The sequence below is a fragment of the Excalfactoria chinensis genome, chromosome 14 (assembly GCF_039878825.1).
Source record: "Excalfactoria chinensis isolate bCotChi1 chromosome 14, bCotChi1.hap2, whole genome shotgun sequence".
Taxonomy (NCBI): Eukaryota; Metazoa; Chordata; class Aves; order Galliformes; family Phasianidae; genus Excalfactoria; species Excalfactoria chinensis.
The window spans coordinates 8,968,878-8,987,053 of record NC_092838.1 but is presented as its reverse complement, the minus strand read 5'-3'; the positions used below and the strand labels follow the sequence as shown (position 1 = coordinate 8,987,053).

Sequence of the window (18,176 nt, the reverse complement as noted above, 5' to 3'; positions counted from 1 at the left end):
CACGGTGGTAGCGATGCCATCGCATTCCCATGGGATCCCACTCCCGGGGTCTCCCGTGAACCAGCCCTGACCTACCTTGGCGGCATCGCTGCGATCTGCTCTACGGGGAGCGAGCTTTTTCTGGCAGAAATTCCCAGCGTGAGCCAAACAGCTACGAAGGAGGGGGTGGGACTAAAGGCAGCCCTCGTGCAGTCACGTGCAGTTCCGATCCGGGCTGTACAGAGCATTGTTTGATCGGTCTGAGAGCTGGAAAGTGTGTCTGAAATAGGGACAGGAAATAGGGGTCTGGGGTTGCACCTGTGACCGGGCTGGACCCAGGGACAGCGCTGACATCCAGCAGCTGTAAATTGAAACTAGAAAAGCTCAAATGGGAAATAAATCACGGATGTTAATAGTGGGGGTAATTACCTTAATGAGAGACGTGGCAGATTCACCGCCTTTCAGCACAGCCAAAGCATTCCCAAAGCCCACGTTCGGGCTGCGGGCGGTGACACACTGCCCGTGTCACAGAGGTGGGAACGGGATGGGCCTTCCCGGCTTTGTGCCATCAAGGGAAGCAGCCCTGGGGTCTGGGCTCAACGACGGGAGCGGGTTTGGGGGCGAGCAATGGCACACGCTCGGGACTGCAGAGGTGTGATTCACACAACCGCCTTCAAACCGCTCCTTACGTCTCCGTGGCAGCAGGCGGCACCGAGCGTGGGGCAGCACTACCGGCACGCAGCACTACCGGCACGCAGCACTACCGGCACGCAGCACTACCTGGAGGCAGCGCTGCCCGTGACCGCACCGCCCACGCGGGGGCGCCGGGGCTCGGCGTGGCGCCGACTGTGTTGCGGCTCCTTTAAGAGCCGGGCAAATGTATCAAAACAAAACGGCAGCGCGGCTATTGGCTGCGGTGCGGGCACGTGGCGCACAGCTGGCTTCCTGCGGCCGCGCGCCGGTGCCAGCTCCCGGTGCCGCCGCCACGGCCCGGCCCGGCCTCGCTCCGCCGCTGGTTCCCGGCAGCCCGCAGCGCTCCGCTCCCGCACGGCACAGTCTCGCTGCCCGGCCCGGCCATGGCGCACTCGGCGCCGCTCGGCCTTCTGGAGCAGGGCTGCCCCATCCAGGTGGAGCACGATCGGAAGCGGCGGCAGTTCACCGTGCGGCTGAACGGTAACGGAGGGGGAAGCAGCGAGCGGAGCCCCCCTCCCCCCTCCCCGCTCCCACGGCTCCTTCCCTGCTGTCCCCAGCCTCCTCCTTTTGTGCTGCCGGGGCTTCCATCGGTGCCTCTCGGCGTCCCCGTGCCCCGAAATCAGTCCCGTTCCGGTTCCCGTGCTGAACACCGGCACCGGATGGCGTTATTTCGGATTCCTTTTCTTTTTTTTTCCCTCCTTTTTCTCTTTTAATCCCAACCGCTAATTCTAAAGTGCAGCGGGAGGAGATGGACGTGGAGATGAAGCTCCCTCCGCCCACTCGCTGCCGGCGTTGGGATCAAATGAGGGCACCCGGCGCTGTGCGAGCAACGGTGGGACAGGAGGGATCAATGGGGAAAGGAGATCCTTCATTGAGAGGTGCTGGCGCTGCTCCCCGAGCAGTGGGTGCCCATCCCTGGGGGTGCCCGAGGCCGTGGGTGGGCCCTGGGCAGCCTGGTGGGAGGCAGCCAGCTGGTTTTCTCTGCTTTCTTTGTATGCAAGGAAATGAATGGTGCTTGGTGTTTGCCCCTTCGTCCCCCTCCTCTCAGCCCACAGTGCTATGTGTGCTTCCTAATGCTGATAAAGATGCCTGCATCAAATCAGCATGATGCCTTTTCCTGTGTTGTCCTGAGAGCAGAAGCATTGAGAGCTGGAAGTAAAGCAGCTGGTGGCTGGGACTGACCCAAGCTTTGTTCTCCTCTTGGAGAGGAGAGCAGAGAGAAACTTGATGGGATGGGATGAGAGGGGATGGCCTCAAGTTGTGCCAGGGGACGTTCAGGTTGGGTAGCAGGAAGCATTTATTCTAAGGAGTGACACTGGTGCCCAGGGAGTGGTGGGGTCACCATCCTTGGTGGTGTTTGAGAAGGGTGTGGATGTGGTTGGTAGGCAGTACTGGTGGCGGGTTGGACTAGATGATGATCTTAGAGGTCCTTTGTGACCTTAATGATTCTGTGATCCTTTGATTTGCCCTCAGTTTGGTTGTAGGTAACAGACAGCCAACGCAGCCCTTTTGCTGGAGAACATCACTGAGTGTTTCCATAGGAAAACCAGAGCAGGTTGTGCTGCTGTGCTGGGACAGAAGGGATGAGGTTATGCTGTGCACCGAGATGGCACTGTGCTTTCCCAGTGCTACAGACACCAGAGCTCCTCAGCGGGAAACTGCAGCCGAGCTGCCCCCCCCCCCCCCCATGCTGCTCCATAGTGGGGCCGTCGGGGACAGCTGTGCCATCTCCAGTCAGCACTGCATGCGGTGCATCTCTCTGTAGGAACGTGCCAGGCTCTCTGCAGGGCTGTCTGCGTGCTTGGGGATGGCTCCTTGGGATTATTGCTGCCGTGCCATCCCGCTCTGAGAACTCCCTCCCAGGGAATGGCTTTGTGCTGTCCCCTTTTTCCCTGCCAAGGGTTGCAGCTATGGAGAGATGTGTAGGATTGCATCTGGGCTGGGCGGTGGGGTGGAGGTTCCCCCCAGTCCCCCATCCCAGGACAGAGGGGGCATAAGGAGGTGTTTTCAGCTGAAATGCAGCAAAAGTGAATGGACGGCGCTCAGCTGAAGCACGCGGTAAGTGCAGGTGAAGGTAGGGCCCTTCATCCTCCAGTAAGCACTGGGGGGAAAGGAAGAGTTTCTGTTATTTTAATTGAGTTTGTCTCATCGATGGGAACCTTGTGTTTTGGAAACTCTTTTAGTATAGAAACCCTCCAGAAATGAGTTGAAGCTGAGTTTGGGCTCTGCAGATGGAGACGGAGGGGTATTATTAGCTCTCCTCTGATTTACATGTGTGCTGAAACTTCTTTCTTCCTCTATCTAAACTGCTGTGAGAATGCCAGGCTTTTGCAGCAGGAAACGGTGTGTGTGTGTCAGTGTGCACATATACACCCCTGCACACCTGTGTGCACTTCTCTATGGGATACCCAGCTGTTCCAGTGTCTCCCTCCAGGCCTGGAAGCTTTGTCCCGTGTTCTGGCCCATGTTGTAGAGGGAAAAGAACTGCTGCTCCCTGGTCAGCTTTGGCAGTCCCAGCCTCAGCACTCTCTCCCATCCCCAGGTTGCCATGACCGAGCGGTGCTGCTCTATGAGTATGTGGGGAAGCGCATTGTGGACCTGCAGCACACCGAGGTGCCGGATGCCTATCGGGGAAGAGGGATAGCCAAGCACCTTGCAAAGGTACAGCCACTGGGGAGCTGCTTCTGTCCGATGGCAGGGAGGGGTAAAGTGGAGGTTAAGTGAGGCCTCGGAGGAAAAGGAGAGCATTTTGGGGCTCGGCACTCAAAAGGGAGGTGTTAAGCCTTCCCCCTGGGGGCTGGATGGAAACCTGTGGTCAGACGTTCCTATTTCTGGCCGCGAGGGGGGCTGGGTGAGTTCCAGCACGTCCTCTGCTCGATCCTCCTCCACTGCCGGCAGCCCTCGCTCCCACCCTGCTTCCCCTTGGGGCTGTTCCAGCATCTCCCCCCAGGAGCTGGGCTCCCTCGCCCCAAGGCTTCGAGACCCACACGTGCCCTTTCTCTTCCTTGGGCCTCACTTTGGGGGACTGCCAGCACAGTGTAGGGGCTGTGTGGCAACACTCAGGGGTTATGGCTGCTCCTTGTCCCCGTGGCAAAATGGTGGCAAAGGTGACGTTTGCATGATGCGGATAGGTCCCTTTTGCGATGCAGCATGCACCAGGCTGTATGTCAAGGTTTCAGCTTTCCTCTGCTTGAACTGGGGACCCCATGGCACTGTGGAGGCTGAAGCCACACTGCCCCAGCCCCCAGGACTCTGTTTTAGACTCTCTTATAGGGGGCAGCATGGGCTGTTTGTAACCCATCTGTGCTCTCTCGCAGGCAGCCCTGGACTTTGTGGTGGAGGAGGACCTGAAAGCTCACCTGACTTGCTGGTACATTCAGAAATACGTCAAGGAGAACCCGCTGCCGCAGTACCTGGAACACTTGCAGCCTTAAGACAGCACTGCTCTGACACCAGCACTCCTGTTCAACGCGGCCTTCGCTTCTCTGCGGTCTCAGGAAACCCCCTCCCACACTCACAATTCCCTTTCGTCTTTTTTGAAGTGTGTCTACGTGGTGCACGATCGTGGGCATGACCTGCTCTTCCCTGCCCGTGTCTGAGCATGGCAGTGACCACAGGCTGGGCTGGCTCTGGGTATATGTGCCCCCTCGGTGCTCTTTGTCCCAAGCCAGGAGCTGGAAGAGGATGATTTTCCCACCAAACTCCACGACAAAACCAGGGGATACATCTGCACCTCATCCTTTCTCTTCTGCTTGGCGACAGTTGTGAACTTGCCAGGTGATGTTGATTAGGGGAAATTGTGGAGTATCAGCCCCCTTTCCTCCTGTAGCTGGAAGAGATGCTGTGGATTAAACCTTAAGGACCGGAAGGAAGTGCTGGAGGAGCCCCAGCTCTGTAGGGTACCAGTGAGACCATGGAGGCTGTGGTGGTGCCACCAGGACTGGCTGCAGAGATGCTGGGATGCTGAGATCTCTGCATCTAGAGAAAGGAGCTATGTGAGGAGTGGGCTTTATCCATTGCAGCAGAGCATGCAGAGCTTGTGCACAAAGTGGAAGCAATGCAGCTGAGTTGTGGGTGCTGCTCTCTGCAGGTGCCAGCTCCTGCCCAGCCTTCTGGATATTGCCCCTCATGGCTGTGGGCTGCCGTTCTGCTCCCTGCTGCAGCAGTCACAGCTTGCCCAAGAAAAAAGCACCCACAAGGGTGGTTTCCTATAGCTGAAGAGAAAGGCTCCTCCCATCTCCCTCAGCTCCAGCCCTGCACCCAGCCTGTGCCCCACACCCTGACCTCCAAGCCATCGCTGTATCTGGCAAGCAACAGGGGTAAGACTGCTGGGACCTGGTTCCCTTTCCAGGGCTCAACGCTTGATCTTCCGACCTTGACGTGGCTGCTGTTCGCTGCTCCATATGGCTTTTGGGAAGGAGCCGTGCCATGGGGCACTGCCTGCTTGCTACTCCTTCACAGCTCTGATCCCTCACCATGTACCATTACCTCTGCAGATAATGACAGCACAGCATAGTGCAGCATTGCCACTGTCAGATGTAGAGGTAATGGTGTGATGGCAGGGCGCTGCCTGGCTCCTGTTTACCCCTTCTTCTGCCTCACACAGGCTTTACTGGGCTAGACCTTAGGAGGTTTTCCCCCAGAGGTGTTGGGATTTTGCAGAGCCCTGGGGTTGGGCTGCAAGTGGACAGCTGTAACAGGCTCAGCCAGCAGCTAGGCAGAAGGAGATAAGGAGCCTTTCACCTGTAGACCAGATCCAAACCTAGTTTATCTCTCAGCAGGGACTAAAGTTTACAATCTGTGCCACGGACTGAATGAATCCTGGGCCAAGTGATAGCTCAGCCCTTTCCAGAGCCAGCGCAGAGTCCATAGAGGCAATGGCATAAGGTCTGAGCAAAACCTCTCGCTCTGTCCCTGCCCCAGTGCTGTGGGACCCCTGCTTGTCTGTACTGCACAACTTGGCAGAGACCTGTGCCCAGCTGCTGCCCTGTTGCCAGTTCATGCCACTAAGGAAAGGCACTGGGCTCAGTCCTACCCCACATCTCTGCTCTCTTGCTGCCTATTTCAGCCCTCGGGATGGCTTTGAGGGGCTGGGAGAGGGTCACAGATAACGAGCTAAAGAAGATATCTGGGCTGCTAAATGCTCACTCCTTAACTTGCAAACACCCGTTAACATCTGGTTCCAGGAGCAAGGCTGGCTCTGTTACAGCCAAGTGATAACAGAACCATCCTAAAGTGAAGCTGAGCCATCTTCTGCAAGCCAAGATAAGATGCCATTGTATCTGTGCTGTAACGGGGCTGCGTGCTCAAAGAGATCTGTGCCTAGTTACCTCCTAGGAGCAACAGTGCAAGTGTGGTGCTACATTCAATGCTGGTTTGGTTCTGGTTCCCACTGTGGCAGTTCCCAGAAGTTTCAGTGTCCCAGCCTGGCCTGGAGCCCTTCATGCTGCTCCAGCAGGACCCCCGTGCTTCCTGGTGCTGGATCCCACGCAGCAATCGCTGCCTTAAATCAGGCACAGCACTTGGTTTTGCTGCTGCTTCCCTCTGAGGTGCTACAATTCCTCCAGTGTCTGACCTGACAGAGATGTGCCAGGTTCTGTGCCAACTGTTTTACTGCTGTTCCTGTTCTCCTGCCCCAGCCCCACAGCATTTGATGTCAGCAAATAGCAATACCCACAGGTCACCAGCAATGCTGCCATCCCTTGTTCTCCCATGAAGCACTCCCAGCTCACCCCTGCAGGAAGGATCTTCCTGAGCCCTGTGTTGCCCTGGGCTGCCCCTTGGTGCTGACTGAGCCTGGAGGAGCTGGGATCCTGGACTCTCTCCAGCAATGGCAGCATGGAAGTGGTTCAGTTGAACAGTGAGGTCCCCAAACCCATTTGAACTGCAGACTTTGGTGGGTGGGGAAATACATATTGCTGTCAAACCTGCTTCCATATTGCCCAACTTGAAACACTCCCCTCCCTTCTCCACTTTCCAGAATTGTCTTCCTCTGTCCAAGGTTTCCGTTCTGTTGAATTCAGTGGTTACGATGTGCCTTTCCTTCTCAGGACCTGTTACAAATGACCTTTTTGCTTTCGTTTATGTCTAACATTTATCTTTATCCTTTCCTCTGTCATACTATAAAACACATATTGCATGGATTACAATAAAAAGTGTGGCTTAGCTGAGCTGCAGTGGTTGCTGCTCAGCAATTGCTGGGCTGGAGGTGACCAGGGGACCTTGGGCATCTCTGGCTCTGTCACCTGGGCTGGGTCATTCAGGCAGAGCCTGCTTCACAGGTCTTGTCTGACAGCTCTTCTTTCCAGTCCATGTCCAGGGTGATTTTTGCTGCCTTGCTGCTGCTGGTTATTTTCTAGGAAAGAATTACAATTCTAACACCAGAATCTCCTAGCCATTGATTACCATGCACATTTGTGCCTTGGAGGGGGTGTGGATAAAAAGGCTGGAGGCAGCAGATCTGGGAGGGGGGGTTGGAGGGGATTCACTGCTATGTACGTTGGGATACACAACTGCCACCCTTCTACTGCCTGAGCTTCCCTTCTAAAACCCCTTCTTTGCAAGGAGGATCTTGTGCAGAAGTAACTGCATCCAGACACAAGAGTGATGAAGGGCTCTGTTCAGGATGAAGGCACCCTGGTGCATCCCTGCAACCTGGGGGCAGCCACTTGTCCTTTCATCCACCATCCAGGTGACTCCAGCTCCCTGCAGCCCAGCTCAGAGCTGGAAGTGAGCAGGGAGGCTAAGGCTGGTGGATTTAATTTTGGGTTTTAGGGCTGGCTGTCTCTGCAATAACTGCACAGAGCTTGAGATGAGTGGGGTCAAAACAGGCTCCTCGTTTTGCTGCTTGATCCTCCTCTGCTTACACAAACCAGTCCATGAGATTTCAGGCTAAACAGCCCTTGGCAGCAATCCTGCAAATGCAGCCTCTCCTGAGCTGGTACGGAACACTTGCATTCATCTGTTTAAGATGTTTGAAAACACAGGCATGAAAACATTTCAGTAGCTGGTTAGTGGAGTCACTCTGCTTGTGCAGAGGTGAATCAGAGGAATATGAGGTGCTTCCCTGCTGGGCCCTGCACTCCTTAGCTGGGAAGCACTGCCCCTCAGGCTCCCAGCCAGCGTATTTACATGGCTTCCTATAGATGAGTGCAAGCCACAGAAGCTGAGGCTGGAATTGCAAGAGGCAAAAACCCCAAGGCTACTGGAATGGTGGGCAGAAGGGGCACCGCTGTTTTTCAGTCACGATTTGACCCAGTATAACAAGTAACATGTGGCCCTGGGTTGCAATTTGAGCCAGAGGGAGTTTGGCATTAGCTCGTCTGGAGGGACAGTGCAGTGGTTGGGGTTATAGCACAAAGCTGGGCTGTTGCTAGTAACACGCTCTGTTTACATTCCACATTCCAGAAGGTCTGATGCTCTGACCTGCCCCAGCAGTACTGCACGCTCCACTGCACTGGGAGCTCCACCTCCTGCTCATGCAAATGCACTATTTACCTCCATTGTAAGAGCTGAACCCCAAATGATGGCTGAGAGAGCAGAGTGCAAGATGGTCCTGCGGTTTGGAAGCACAGCTCCACAGTGCCTGGGAAGATGCAGGCAGCGATGGGTTTGCTGTGTTTAGTTACATTACCTCACTTGGAAATAACGTTGTCAAAACGAGGCATTTTCTAGGAAAGGGAGATGCAGAGACAGTGCCGCTCTTCTGCAGCGTGCTGTCGGTCAGCGCACACACGGCCCCTCCGATATGTTCTATTCTACCTCTCGGAGGTTTGGTGGCTCCTGGGGATGAGAGCAGGATGTTAGAAATGAATGGGGGATGGCACAGGGTGGGGCTGATGGCGGCACAACGTCCCTGAGCGAACGGCTGGTTGTAAGGGACGGCCGTTTCGTGGGAGAAGGGCTCCTGCCGGGGCACAGAAGCACCAGCTCCACAAATCCCCGCAGCTCGAGGGCAGCGCGGCCCGCACTACGAGACCCCGGCCCAGGCCGCCCCCAAGCGGCTGCCCTCATGGCGGGGCCGCGGTGCAGGCCGGGACCGGCGGCGACGCTCCTCCCACGGCCTCCCGGCTCCCGTCAGCAGCGGGGGTTGCGGCGGGGGGTCGGGTGGAGGCCGTGGCGGTGCTTTGCGCCTCGCAGATCCGCGCCGATGTCGGGAGCCCCCCGGCCCGCTCCCGGCCCGACCCCTCCGCAGACCCAGGGGACTACGCATCCCAGAGGCCTACGCGGCCGTACGGCGGCGCGGGGCACTGTGGGAGTTGTAGTCCTCGCCTGGGCGCGCCCTCTCTCGCGGAGCGGTTCCGGCGGCCGCGCGCACTCCATTTCCCGTGGGGCAGCGCGGCCCGGCCTTGCGGCGGAGACATTTGCGAGTCCAGTGTCTCCAAGATGGCGGCGTGGGGAAGGAGGCGCGCTGGCCCCGGCAGCACCAACAGCGGCGGCCGGGAGAGGTGAGCCCGCGGGCGGGGCGGGGGACGGGGAGCAGCCGGGGGTTCCCCGGGCGGTTGGGGAGCGGGGGGAAGCGGGCTGCGGCCCTCGGGGCTCCGCACGACCCTGAGGCAAGGGCGGGGGCGGCGCTGAGCGGAGCGCGGGGCGGCCGGGGAGCGCGGGGCGGGAGCCGCGGCCCTGTGGGAAGGGGAAGGCGGGCGGGCCGGGGAGCGGAGCGCTGCGGGCGGGGAAGGTCGGCGCGGCCCTCGCTGTGCGGATCCCGCGGGGTGCGGCGGTGTGGGCCGGGAGCGGAGGAGGGCCGGCCCCGGGGCGAAGGACCCTTCTGGGCTGTTCGTGAAGGATAGGGCGCGGAGAAGCCGCCAGGGTGACCTCCTGCGGGGAACCGCGCTCGGGGTTTGCGCTGCGGCGCGGTGTCCGACCCTGTTTCGGGGCTGGGAACAGCTCTGGGACTTCGGGAACCCCGGCTGAAAAGAGGCAAAAAGGAGCCGAGGGAGATCGCGCCGAGCTGCTGTAAAATCGCTCCTCGCAGTCGGTTGAGCGCTCCTCAGCCTTGCTGAGCTCCGTGCTTCCTCGCGTTGGCGTTCTCCCTGCTCTGCCCTGGGGTGACTGATGTCACCGGCTGGGAGCTGAGAGCAGCTGCGTGCTCGTTGTGGAGATCAGAGAATCGCAGCATTCCCCACGGTTTGCTTTTGTCCCTCTGCCATACCCGGAGACTGATATCCCTTTGGTTTTTATCGTTATGATTTTGGAAGTGGTTTCTCTTGTTCCCTTTTCGTAATCCGAGAGGATTGTATTTGATGGTGCTGAACCTCCCTAGCTGAGGAGAGCCCTTAAAATCATAGCACCAATGTGAAACACAGAAATGCTGCCTCTGTGCATGGAGTTTGCAAGTGATTGAATTGGAAGCGCTGATGGAATTACTACCTCAGCATGGCTTATATAAACAACTCAGAATGCTGCCGAGCACGGTGGCGCGGTGGTAGAGCTGTCTGCACCCATGTTGGCACCTACCCCAGTGCAGAACACATGAGGTGAGGAGATCTCACACTGTAGGCCTGCCCTGCCAAGGGAGGTGAAGAACAAATACGGGAAAGAGCACTTGACCTCAGTGAAAATTATTCTTCCAGGAAGAAAATGGATGCGGGCTTAAAAGTGAGTTGTCACCCTGTGACTTTGTGAACTATACAGTGTTCCCATAGTATAATGTCGTTGTAGCTTGTGGTGATTTTTAAGCTATGATTACTCTCGATCTTGTGATCAAAAATACTTATTCATAAACATGAGGTACTTACTTCATGAACTTCCAGCACACCTTATTTTGCCTTTTACAATGAGAAGTATGCGGTTAAGTGCACGAGAGCACAAAGTGACACACAGTGGGGCAACAGGTGATCTGTGTGAACGTTACACCATGGAGCAATGTTTCACAATCCTTATCAGAAGGCAGTGGCTCTGTGAGGTGTCATCCCATACACAAGATACTTTCAATAGGTGCTGGGTGACGTCAGCTAAGGAGCATGCCTACCTTGTGATTGCAGAGCTGCAGATGCGTGTGACTGAGCCACTGCCTCTCTGGATCAGGGGTTAATTCTCCATCACACCTACTGGTCTTGTTTGGCTGCTGGCAGCGCAGGTTGCGGAGATGGTGGCTCTGACAGAGCTGATGACATCAAATGATGACGTAGGCTTTCTGTAAGATGAATATGGTTTTCTTACAGGATTCTTGTCCCAAGATGCATTCCTTTCAACTGAGTATGCTCATCCAGCTTTCCTCATAAATGAGCTGCTTCAAGGTGTTTTTGGAGTTGTCAGCCAGCTAGTCTAAAAAGACATCAGTGTGTTGGGAGGCGGTGTCAGAAGAATAAAATACTGTCTGCTACCAGGAGGTTTCACCAGCTTTCACTTAAAAGTCAATAAATTCTTTTTAAAAAGTCCAGCTGCTGCCTGTGGAAATTTGTATCCCTTCCTCAATGACTTCATTGATACAAAGAAGTCCGTAATTGGTCAGAAAGTGCTTTTCTCAATAGGACTAAGTGTAAGTACCTTCATTTCAAAGGATATTGGCTGTGAACTCCGGCCGGCTCTGTGGGGGCAGTAGGGAAAAACCTGAAGAGAACCGTCTAAATATTTGTTTTTCTTCATTCTGGATAGACTCTTTAATAGAGACTATCTAAAGGGGGTTGTTAATTTGTGCAGCAAAACGACTTTTTGTACAGAACAGACACTGAATTGTATTTGGGGTTTTTGTATAAAATGCAGTGTGATGACCGCCAGCACACAGGACAAAATGCCATTTGTTCTGCTTGGAGATGTGCTAACAGACTCCAGAAAGAAAGGCTCTAATGTCATCACTGCTAAGTCCTGCTGGTCCCTCTGCACCCTTAAGGAGCTCTCTCCTTTCACTACCTGTGCTGCTCAGATTTCTGGTACTCTGTTTGCCTACAGCAATGATTGACCCGTTTCCATTAGCCTAGCTAATCATTAGTTGGCTGAAAAATGACGTCTCTTTTTGCTCTAGTGCCTAGAGTTTCTTTTGTTATGGTTTGGTGATGTTTCCCTTAGTGTTGTCTTCCCTTGCCGAGGCTGCTTGAAGATCACACTTCTGTTCTCCCATTCTCTCCTATTTGTATTTAAGGCACAACCTTTGATTGGAGGTCTTGTGTTACTGCTGTGCTTTTCCTGTTCTTCCTCCTCTTCAGCGCAGCCATCATCAGCCTGTTCAATTGGCCTTGAAGCCTGACAGCAATGGTTAATGGCCTGAGACTGGCAGATTGTGCAGAGCTTTGGTGGGGAAATAACTGTTGAGGTGTTTCAGCTGGGATTTGTTAGTGCTTTGTGTGTCCCATGTTCTGCAGCTGTCTCAAGCAGCAAAACACTCTGTTATCAAATACAACTCTACATCCCAGTGGGAATGCTCCGCCTCAAAGCCAGAGCACAGTTCATTTTTTACCTGAAATTCTGAGAAGGATTTAGGTGGTGAGTCAGGGAAGTTCAGTGTATTAGAGCATGAATTTGTGTTGCCTCAACTTTTTTGACACAGACTCGGATGAGATCTAATAACGACCCCCAGATGGGTGTGCTTTGGTCATCTGTGCAGTTAGCACACAGTCAGCATCAGGCCCCTCCATTGCTCTGCTGCCCCAGGTTTTCTGTGTGTGCTACTTATGACAAGTGTTATCACGCTGCTGCAAGCCTCTCCCTGCTTATTTATTTATTTAAGTACTAATCAGACTGGTTTGTCTTCATTTATAGTTCATCTGAACGCATTTTTGGTGCTGTGAGCAATACTGTTGTCAGAAACATTCTTCTTTTAAAAACAAAAACCTCTGCACAGAAGGACAGCCTTGCTTTGTGCAGATGGAGGCTGTTTCTAAGCATCACCGTGAGTGTTTTGTGGAACTGAAATGGTTGGAGGCCCTGAAACCCAAGCCAAGGAGAGCAGGAGAACATGAGTGCGATCTTCAGGCAGCCTTGTAAGGGAAGACAGGTAAATGTCCTGCTGGGCTTCTAAACATTTGGGACTTTTGGGACTAAATCCTCTCTCACACTGGATATTGATGAAGCTTTTAAGTAAAATGGAGCTACATAAAGTGAGCGGTACTTTGCAGCTGGTGGATGCCAGTCTGGAGCAGATTGCATAGTTCTGCATTTTTGTCATTGCTTTGGGGGTGGGGTGGGGGGCAGCAGGGCAGGCACTGAAAGGCAGGCTGTGCAGCCTGCAGTGTTTCAGCAAATCCAAGTGCTTTGATTGGGTTTGTTCATGTGCAACTGCCGTGTTCCATTGAAAGGCTGTGTTAGGAGAGATCTGGCTTGAGCTCCCTGGTTCTGCTCTGCATGCCAGCAAGCTCGGAAAACTTTCCAAGCCAGCATTCAGCCCATGCATCTCAGTTGCACTGGGATTTCAGCTTTTCCTTCCTCCAGAGGCAACCAGTTCGTAGTAGAAATAATATGCAATATCCCACTAGTTCTATAACAGAAGTGGAGACCGTGTTATTGCATTGCTGACTGAGTTCTCATTCTTTGCCCTTTGATTTTTGGATCGTCCACCTCTGTCTGTTGTGACTCCAGCACCATGGCAGAAATTTGGGACTGTTATGGAGAACAAGCACAGTGAGGTGGGCAGACTCCATCAGAGGTGATGAAGCCGTTGTGCAATTCAGTTCCTTATGACTTTTCAACAGAAAATATTTTAAGCTCTGCTTTTTCTCTTTGCTTAGAAGATAGTTTTTGGTTTTTGGCTTTATTTTTGAAAAGCCACAGATCTCCAGGACGGGTGGTTGGTGCTGCCTCTGGCCTATGCCTGAGCGCCTGCTCACTTTGGCGGGCTGCTGTGGCTTGTGATATGGCTCTGCTTGTGTATGTTGTGGTGAAGGTAGGGTGGGATGTTAGGAAGGAAGAAAAGGCAGGATCAGAGTGAGAAGAAGTATGGCTGATGGGTTATACAGAAATACACAGTTATATAGAAATCCTCATTCCTAGAGTTGGGAGCACAGCTGCAGCCTTTATTCCTTCCCAAGTGGTTTCTCATAGTGGTGCCATTCCATAGCGCCACCTTAACCCTCCACGTGTCTTCTGAAATGAAACTGGGATTTTTCATATGGCTGAAGCTGCACTTGGAGCAGTTCTGCTCAAGAAAAAAGTCCTTGGCAGAAACCATTTCCAGCTGTATCCTTAACATATTAGTGCAACACCTGCTTAACTAATTCTGCCTTACATTAAGAAAGAGTCACCTACAGAACGTAGCTTCTCTTGGAAAGGTTACCTGAAAAATCCAAGCGACGTCTGACAAGATGATGGCCTTACAGAAGCCCCTGCCATGTTCAGCATTCAGGTGGATTTTTATTTCCCTTTCTACCTATGAACAGGCCTAGATGGAAATGCACTGCAGAGAACTCAATAGCTAGCTTGTAAGTGGAGTTTTCCTTGTGGTTTTTGTTAATACCAGCCAGACTCTGAAAACTGCTTATTATTCTGCTCCGAGAGACGCTGGTTCATCTGATCTCCTGCTGTTTGACGTGTTTGCCACTGTTCACAATAGCAGCCACTTCTGGCAATGGCTTGTAATTTAGCAATATACTTGATTACAGATGGTCACTGCACGATGCCCTCTGCAGCGTGAGCAGAGCTGCACATTAAGGGGAATGTCTGGTACCACAGCAGCTTGCAAATGTGTGTTTTCCAGTGCATGCACACAAGTGCCATTGTGCCAATGGAGCCCAAAGTGCCGGCTTAATTCCCTGTTTCAGCCCTCTCGCCTCCCAGCACGAGGAGGATCTGAATGCAGCTGGGATGAGGCTGTTTTGTCTGCTGTGATAAGGACAAACCCACGTGCAGTTCACTCTCCTCCTGCTGAAGGAAATCTGCTTTAACCTTGAGAGGCCACGTGCTCAGTTTTGTTCTGGTTAACACAAGTGTGTCAAATAGTTACTATTTCTCAGAGGGGAGTATTTTCCCATGTTTCAGCGGGTGGGTTTTTATTCTTTCTCATTGCAGGTAAACAGTTGTCATTTCATTTCCCAGCTGTCTGTTACATTAACATAGCTAAGGTGATGTGTGTGAAGAAGGTGGAAGTGGAAATTTGTGCAGGTTTTTGGTAGCTAAGAGCTGGTACTCAAATGGTGGATGTGGAGGTTTTGTGGATCTGCTGTGCCAGGGTAAAGCGAGCAGCTTTTTCTTCACTGTTAAATCCTGCCTTGGTTTGGAAATGGAAGTAACGACGTCTTCTTGCTGCTCCCTGTTTGATCAGAGGGAACGTTCTGTAACAAATGGGCAGCTGTGCTGTGCTGCCTCTTGCACCTTCATTTCCAGCGGCATTTCTCAGCCCTCCTTGTCTCTGTAGGCTGAACTTACTGTGTAGGACTGTGTAGCTGTGTAGCAAGCTGTCCTTGTGGCAAGGAGGTGGTAATTCTGGAGAGAAAGTCACCTTCAAACGGAAAGGTTTCTTCTCAAAATCTCACAGTGCAGTTTGCCTTCCTGGTGAATGAGTCGTGCGCCTTGATTTCATTCATTAATGCTGCATGGCCGCTGAGGTGCAGCATGTCCAGCACCTCTAGAGAAACTGCTGTGGCACTGCGTGAGGAGCTGATTCAGGACTGCTGGCAAGCTCCTGCTTTCCCAAGATGTTCTCAGTTTCTCCAGATTAGGAAGATGTAAGTAAAAGTTTGCCTCAGTTTGAGATGACTTCCTATGTAAAAAGCATGATTAGCCGATGTAAAACTAATCTTGATTTGAAAAAGCTGCAGTGCCTGAATGACCTCGAGGGGCTGCCCCGACTTCGGGTGCTTTTCTCTCGAGCTCTCACAGCCATGCGGGTGAAAAATCTGTCTTTAAGTGCTGCAGTTTTAATTCTGTGTTTCCTGTTGGCAGGGTCACCTTGTCCTCCACAGACTGTTACATTGTGCATGAGATCTACAATGGAGAGAATGCTCAGGACCAGTTTGAGTACGAGCTGGAGCAGGCCCTGGAAGCGCAGTACAAATACATAGTGATAGAGCCCACTCGCATCGGGGATGAGACGGCCCGCTGGATCACCGTTGGGAACTGCCTGCACAAGACGGCCGTGTTAGCGGGCACCACATGCCTCTTCACCCCTTTGGCACTGCCAGTAGATTATTCTCACTACATCTCCCTGCCTGCTGGTGTGCTGAGCATGGCTTGCTGCACCCTTTATGGTATCTCTTGGCAGTTCGATCCTTGTTGCAAGTACCAAGTAGAGTATGATGCCTATAAACTTTCCCGCCTGCCCTTGCATACGCTCACCTCCTCCACTCCGGTGGTACTGGTGAGGAAGGACGACCTGCACAGAAAGAGACTGCATAACACGATAGCACTCGCTGCCCTGGTGTACTGTGTAAAGAAGATCTATGAACTCTACGCTGTATGACTTCGGCAGGGAAGAAAGAAGCCTACAGAGACAAGTGTATTAAGACTCCCACAGTAACATTTTGTTTTTCCTCTTTGAGAAGCAGTGGAGACTGGCAAGGAGTTGGTTTGATAGAGCTGTTATTTTTAAATAACGCATCACCGGTGCACCAAGGTTTTTCAGTTCTTTGTTACACTTAAGATTTGGATGTGTGCTGACTTGAGAGTTGTATGTTAGCCATGGGGAGTCCAGTCCAGCAGTGGAGTGTCAATGAAAGAAAGATAAAGAGGGAGGGGAGGGTGAGAGCTTTTTTTCTGTTGTTTTTTTTTTTGTTGTTTTTTTGGGTTTTTTTTGAAACATTTAAGTATATTGTTTAATTGTATTACACAGAACCAGCCAGACGTTATCATTGACCATTAAAGGATGAGAATTTCAAATGATTTTGCTCTCTCGTTACTGTTAAGGTAGCTCCCTTTTGTAGGTGTTGCTGCGGTGATGATTAGATCCTCATGCCCACACTCAGGCCTGACACACCTCTCACCCGCCGCACTTGGCAGCAGCATCCAAGTTGCCTCACAGCTGTCTGTTGAAGGAATTGTTGGAGCGTGGGGGTGCTTTTCTTCTTGCTTGATTAGTTGTTTCTTGAAAGAAGGTGCACTAATTAGGCCAGTGTTGCTGTCTTTTTGGTAGTGCCATAACCATGGATGCTGGGTGCTAGAGATCTCCAATTCCTCTGCTGCCCTGCCCTCCTCCAGCTACTTGTTCCTTTGCACAGTGACGATCTCAACGCGGTTTCCAGCTAAAACCACATTACACTAAATTACTGTACAAGTTCTTCCTAACATGGATACATCTCCATTGAAGTGTGCTGTACCAAACGCAGCTGTGGACTGCCAAGCTGGGAGCTCAGCTGTTGTACGTGTGCTTTTTCACTGCTGCTTGGACAGCTGTGCCCTGACCACACAATTCCGCTGGTCTGGCTTGGAACGTGAGCTTCTGGAGCTGCCTCCTGCTGCTGCTTCAAGGCATCTGGACGACTGACTGCATCTTGCCACGGTGTTATCTGAAATTCTAGAGTTCAGTCTACTGCATGAATTAACTTTTAGCTCAAAGAAGGGAAAGTGTTTTACTGTTTTGCAAAGTCTGCCAGTTGTTTGTTCAAGACAGGAGCTCGCTTTCTATCTATTCTCCTACCAGATGGAAAATAGGTGTGGCTTACTTTTATAATGCCAGCTTAGCACAGCTTCAAGGGTTATGATCTGAATACAGCAGCAAAGGCCTGTAATAAAACCTGCCTGCATATAGGTGTGCTGCTTAATTAAATAGTGTTTGCAGTCTGCCCACCGCATCTGAAGCGCCGACCTTGGAAGGGAGACTCACAAGGTCAGAATCCAAACTCATTTCTCTTTTCACATCGCAGCAGCAGGCAGTGTGATGTCCCCCTCGCTTCTGGTCTGCAGCTGTACTTGGGCAGGCACATCGGTTACAGGGAATTGCTGCGGCATCAGGAGCTTCCTGTTTAAAACCTTGGCCTGTTTTGCTGGTACAGTGGATGAGTTGCCTCCCCTCCAAGGTTAAAAGCAGCTGGGATCCAGAGCATCTCTATTTATAGCAACAACATGCAGTTGCCTTGGCAGAGAGGAAAGGAAGAAATGCAATTACTTCATCTTTCTGCAGTTAGCCTGAGACTGCTGGGCAGGCTGCTTTTCAGGTTTTGATGTTGCTTGTTCCTAAAATCCTGTCTTATCTTTTGGATAAGTTTAAACTGGTGATGGATCTGCTGCCACTAGTATGTGCTTTATTGCTGCAGAAGGCCCCCAGGGATCCTTGTCCTGGCCACTTAGGATATTCCTGCGCTTGCAGAAGAACTGTTAGTACTGTTAGCTTCCTTTCTTCACCCAAACCCAAAGGTCCTGGCACCTTTTGTGGTGTCAAACTTTCCCTTGCCTGGAACAATTGCTATGACAGAAGAACTAACTTTTAGGAGGCACTTTAAGAGAATAGCTTGCAACAGATGCTCTGGAGTTAAAATTGAGCACGTTTACTGTGGTCTCTTACTGCAGAAGGAGGAAAAGTGAAAAACCAGCTACCACAACAGGTAGGCCTGTTATAAAAACACACCTTTCATCCTGTTCTGAGGCGGAGATGTGGGAAGGGTTCTTGTTTTGAAGTGCCCTGCATGCTTTGCTGCCCATGC

General features: G+C 52.5%; 2 protein-coding genes across 2 annotated transcripts; both read left to right on the top strand.

The window, feature by feature from the left end:
• The first annotated feature begins 926 nt into the window (after positions 1 to 926).
• Positions 927 to 6,839, top strand: NATD1 (N-acetyltransferase domain containing 1). Its single transcript, XM_072349202.1, has 3 exons — positions 927 to 1,152; positions 3,215 to 3,333; positions 3,990 to 6,839. The coding sequence occupies exons 1-3, from the start codon at positions 1,056 to 1,058 to the stop codon at positions 4,104 to 4,106; spliced, it is 333 nt and encodes a 110-aa protein (XP_072205303.1). The 5' UTR covers positions 927 to 1,055; the 3' UTR covers positions 4,107 to 6,839.
• Positions 6,840 to 8,705: 1,866 nt separating this feature from the next.
• On the top strand, positions 8,706 to 17,957 carry TMEM11 (transmembrane protein 11). Its single transcript, XM_072348837.1, has 2 exons — positions 8,706 to 9,119; positions 15,484 to 17,957. The coding sequence occupies exons 1-2, from the start codon at positions 9,058 to 9,060 to the stop codon at positions 15,998 to 16,000; spliced, it is 579 nt and encodes a 192-aa protein (XP_072204938.1). The 5' UTR covers positions 8,706 to 9,057; the 3' UTR covers positions 16,001 to 17,957.
• The last annotated feature ends 219 nt before the right edge of the window (positions 17,958 to 18,176 follow it).

What these genes read in the sequence shown, in the direction of transcription:
- NATD1 (XM_072349202.1), top strand. Translation starts at nt 1,056, where the DNA reads ATGGCGCACTCGGCGCCGCTCGGCCTTCTGGAGCAGGGCTGCCCCATC. An exon ending in GTTCACCGTGCGGCTGAACG is followed by an intron (nt 1,153 to 3,214) that starts GTAACGGAGGGG and finishes TCCCATCCCCAG; the next exon opens with GTTGCCATGACCGAGCGGTG. An exon ending in TAGCCAAGCACCTTGCAAAG is followed by an intron (nt 3,334 to 3,989) that starts GTACAGCCACTG and finishes GCTCTCTCGCAG; the next exon opens with GCAGCCCTGGACTTTGTGGT.
- TMEM11 (XM_072348837.1), top strand. Translation starts at nt 9,058, where the DNA reads ATGGCGGCGTGGGGAAGGAGGCGCGCTGGCCCCGGCAGCACCAACAGC. An exon ending in AACAGCGGCGGCCGGGAGAG is followed by an intron (nt 9,120 to 15,483) that starts GTGAGCCCGCGG and finishes TCCTGTTGGCAG; the next exon opens with GGTCACCTTGTCCTCCACAG.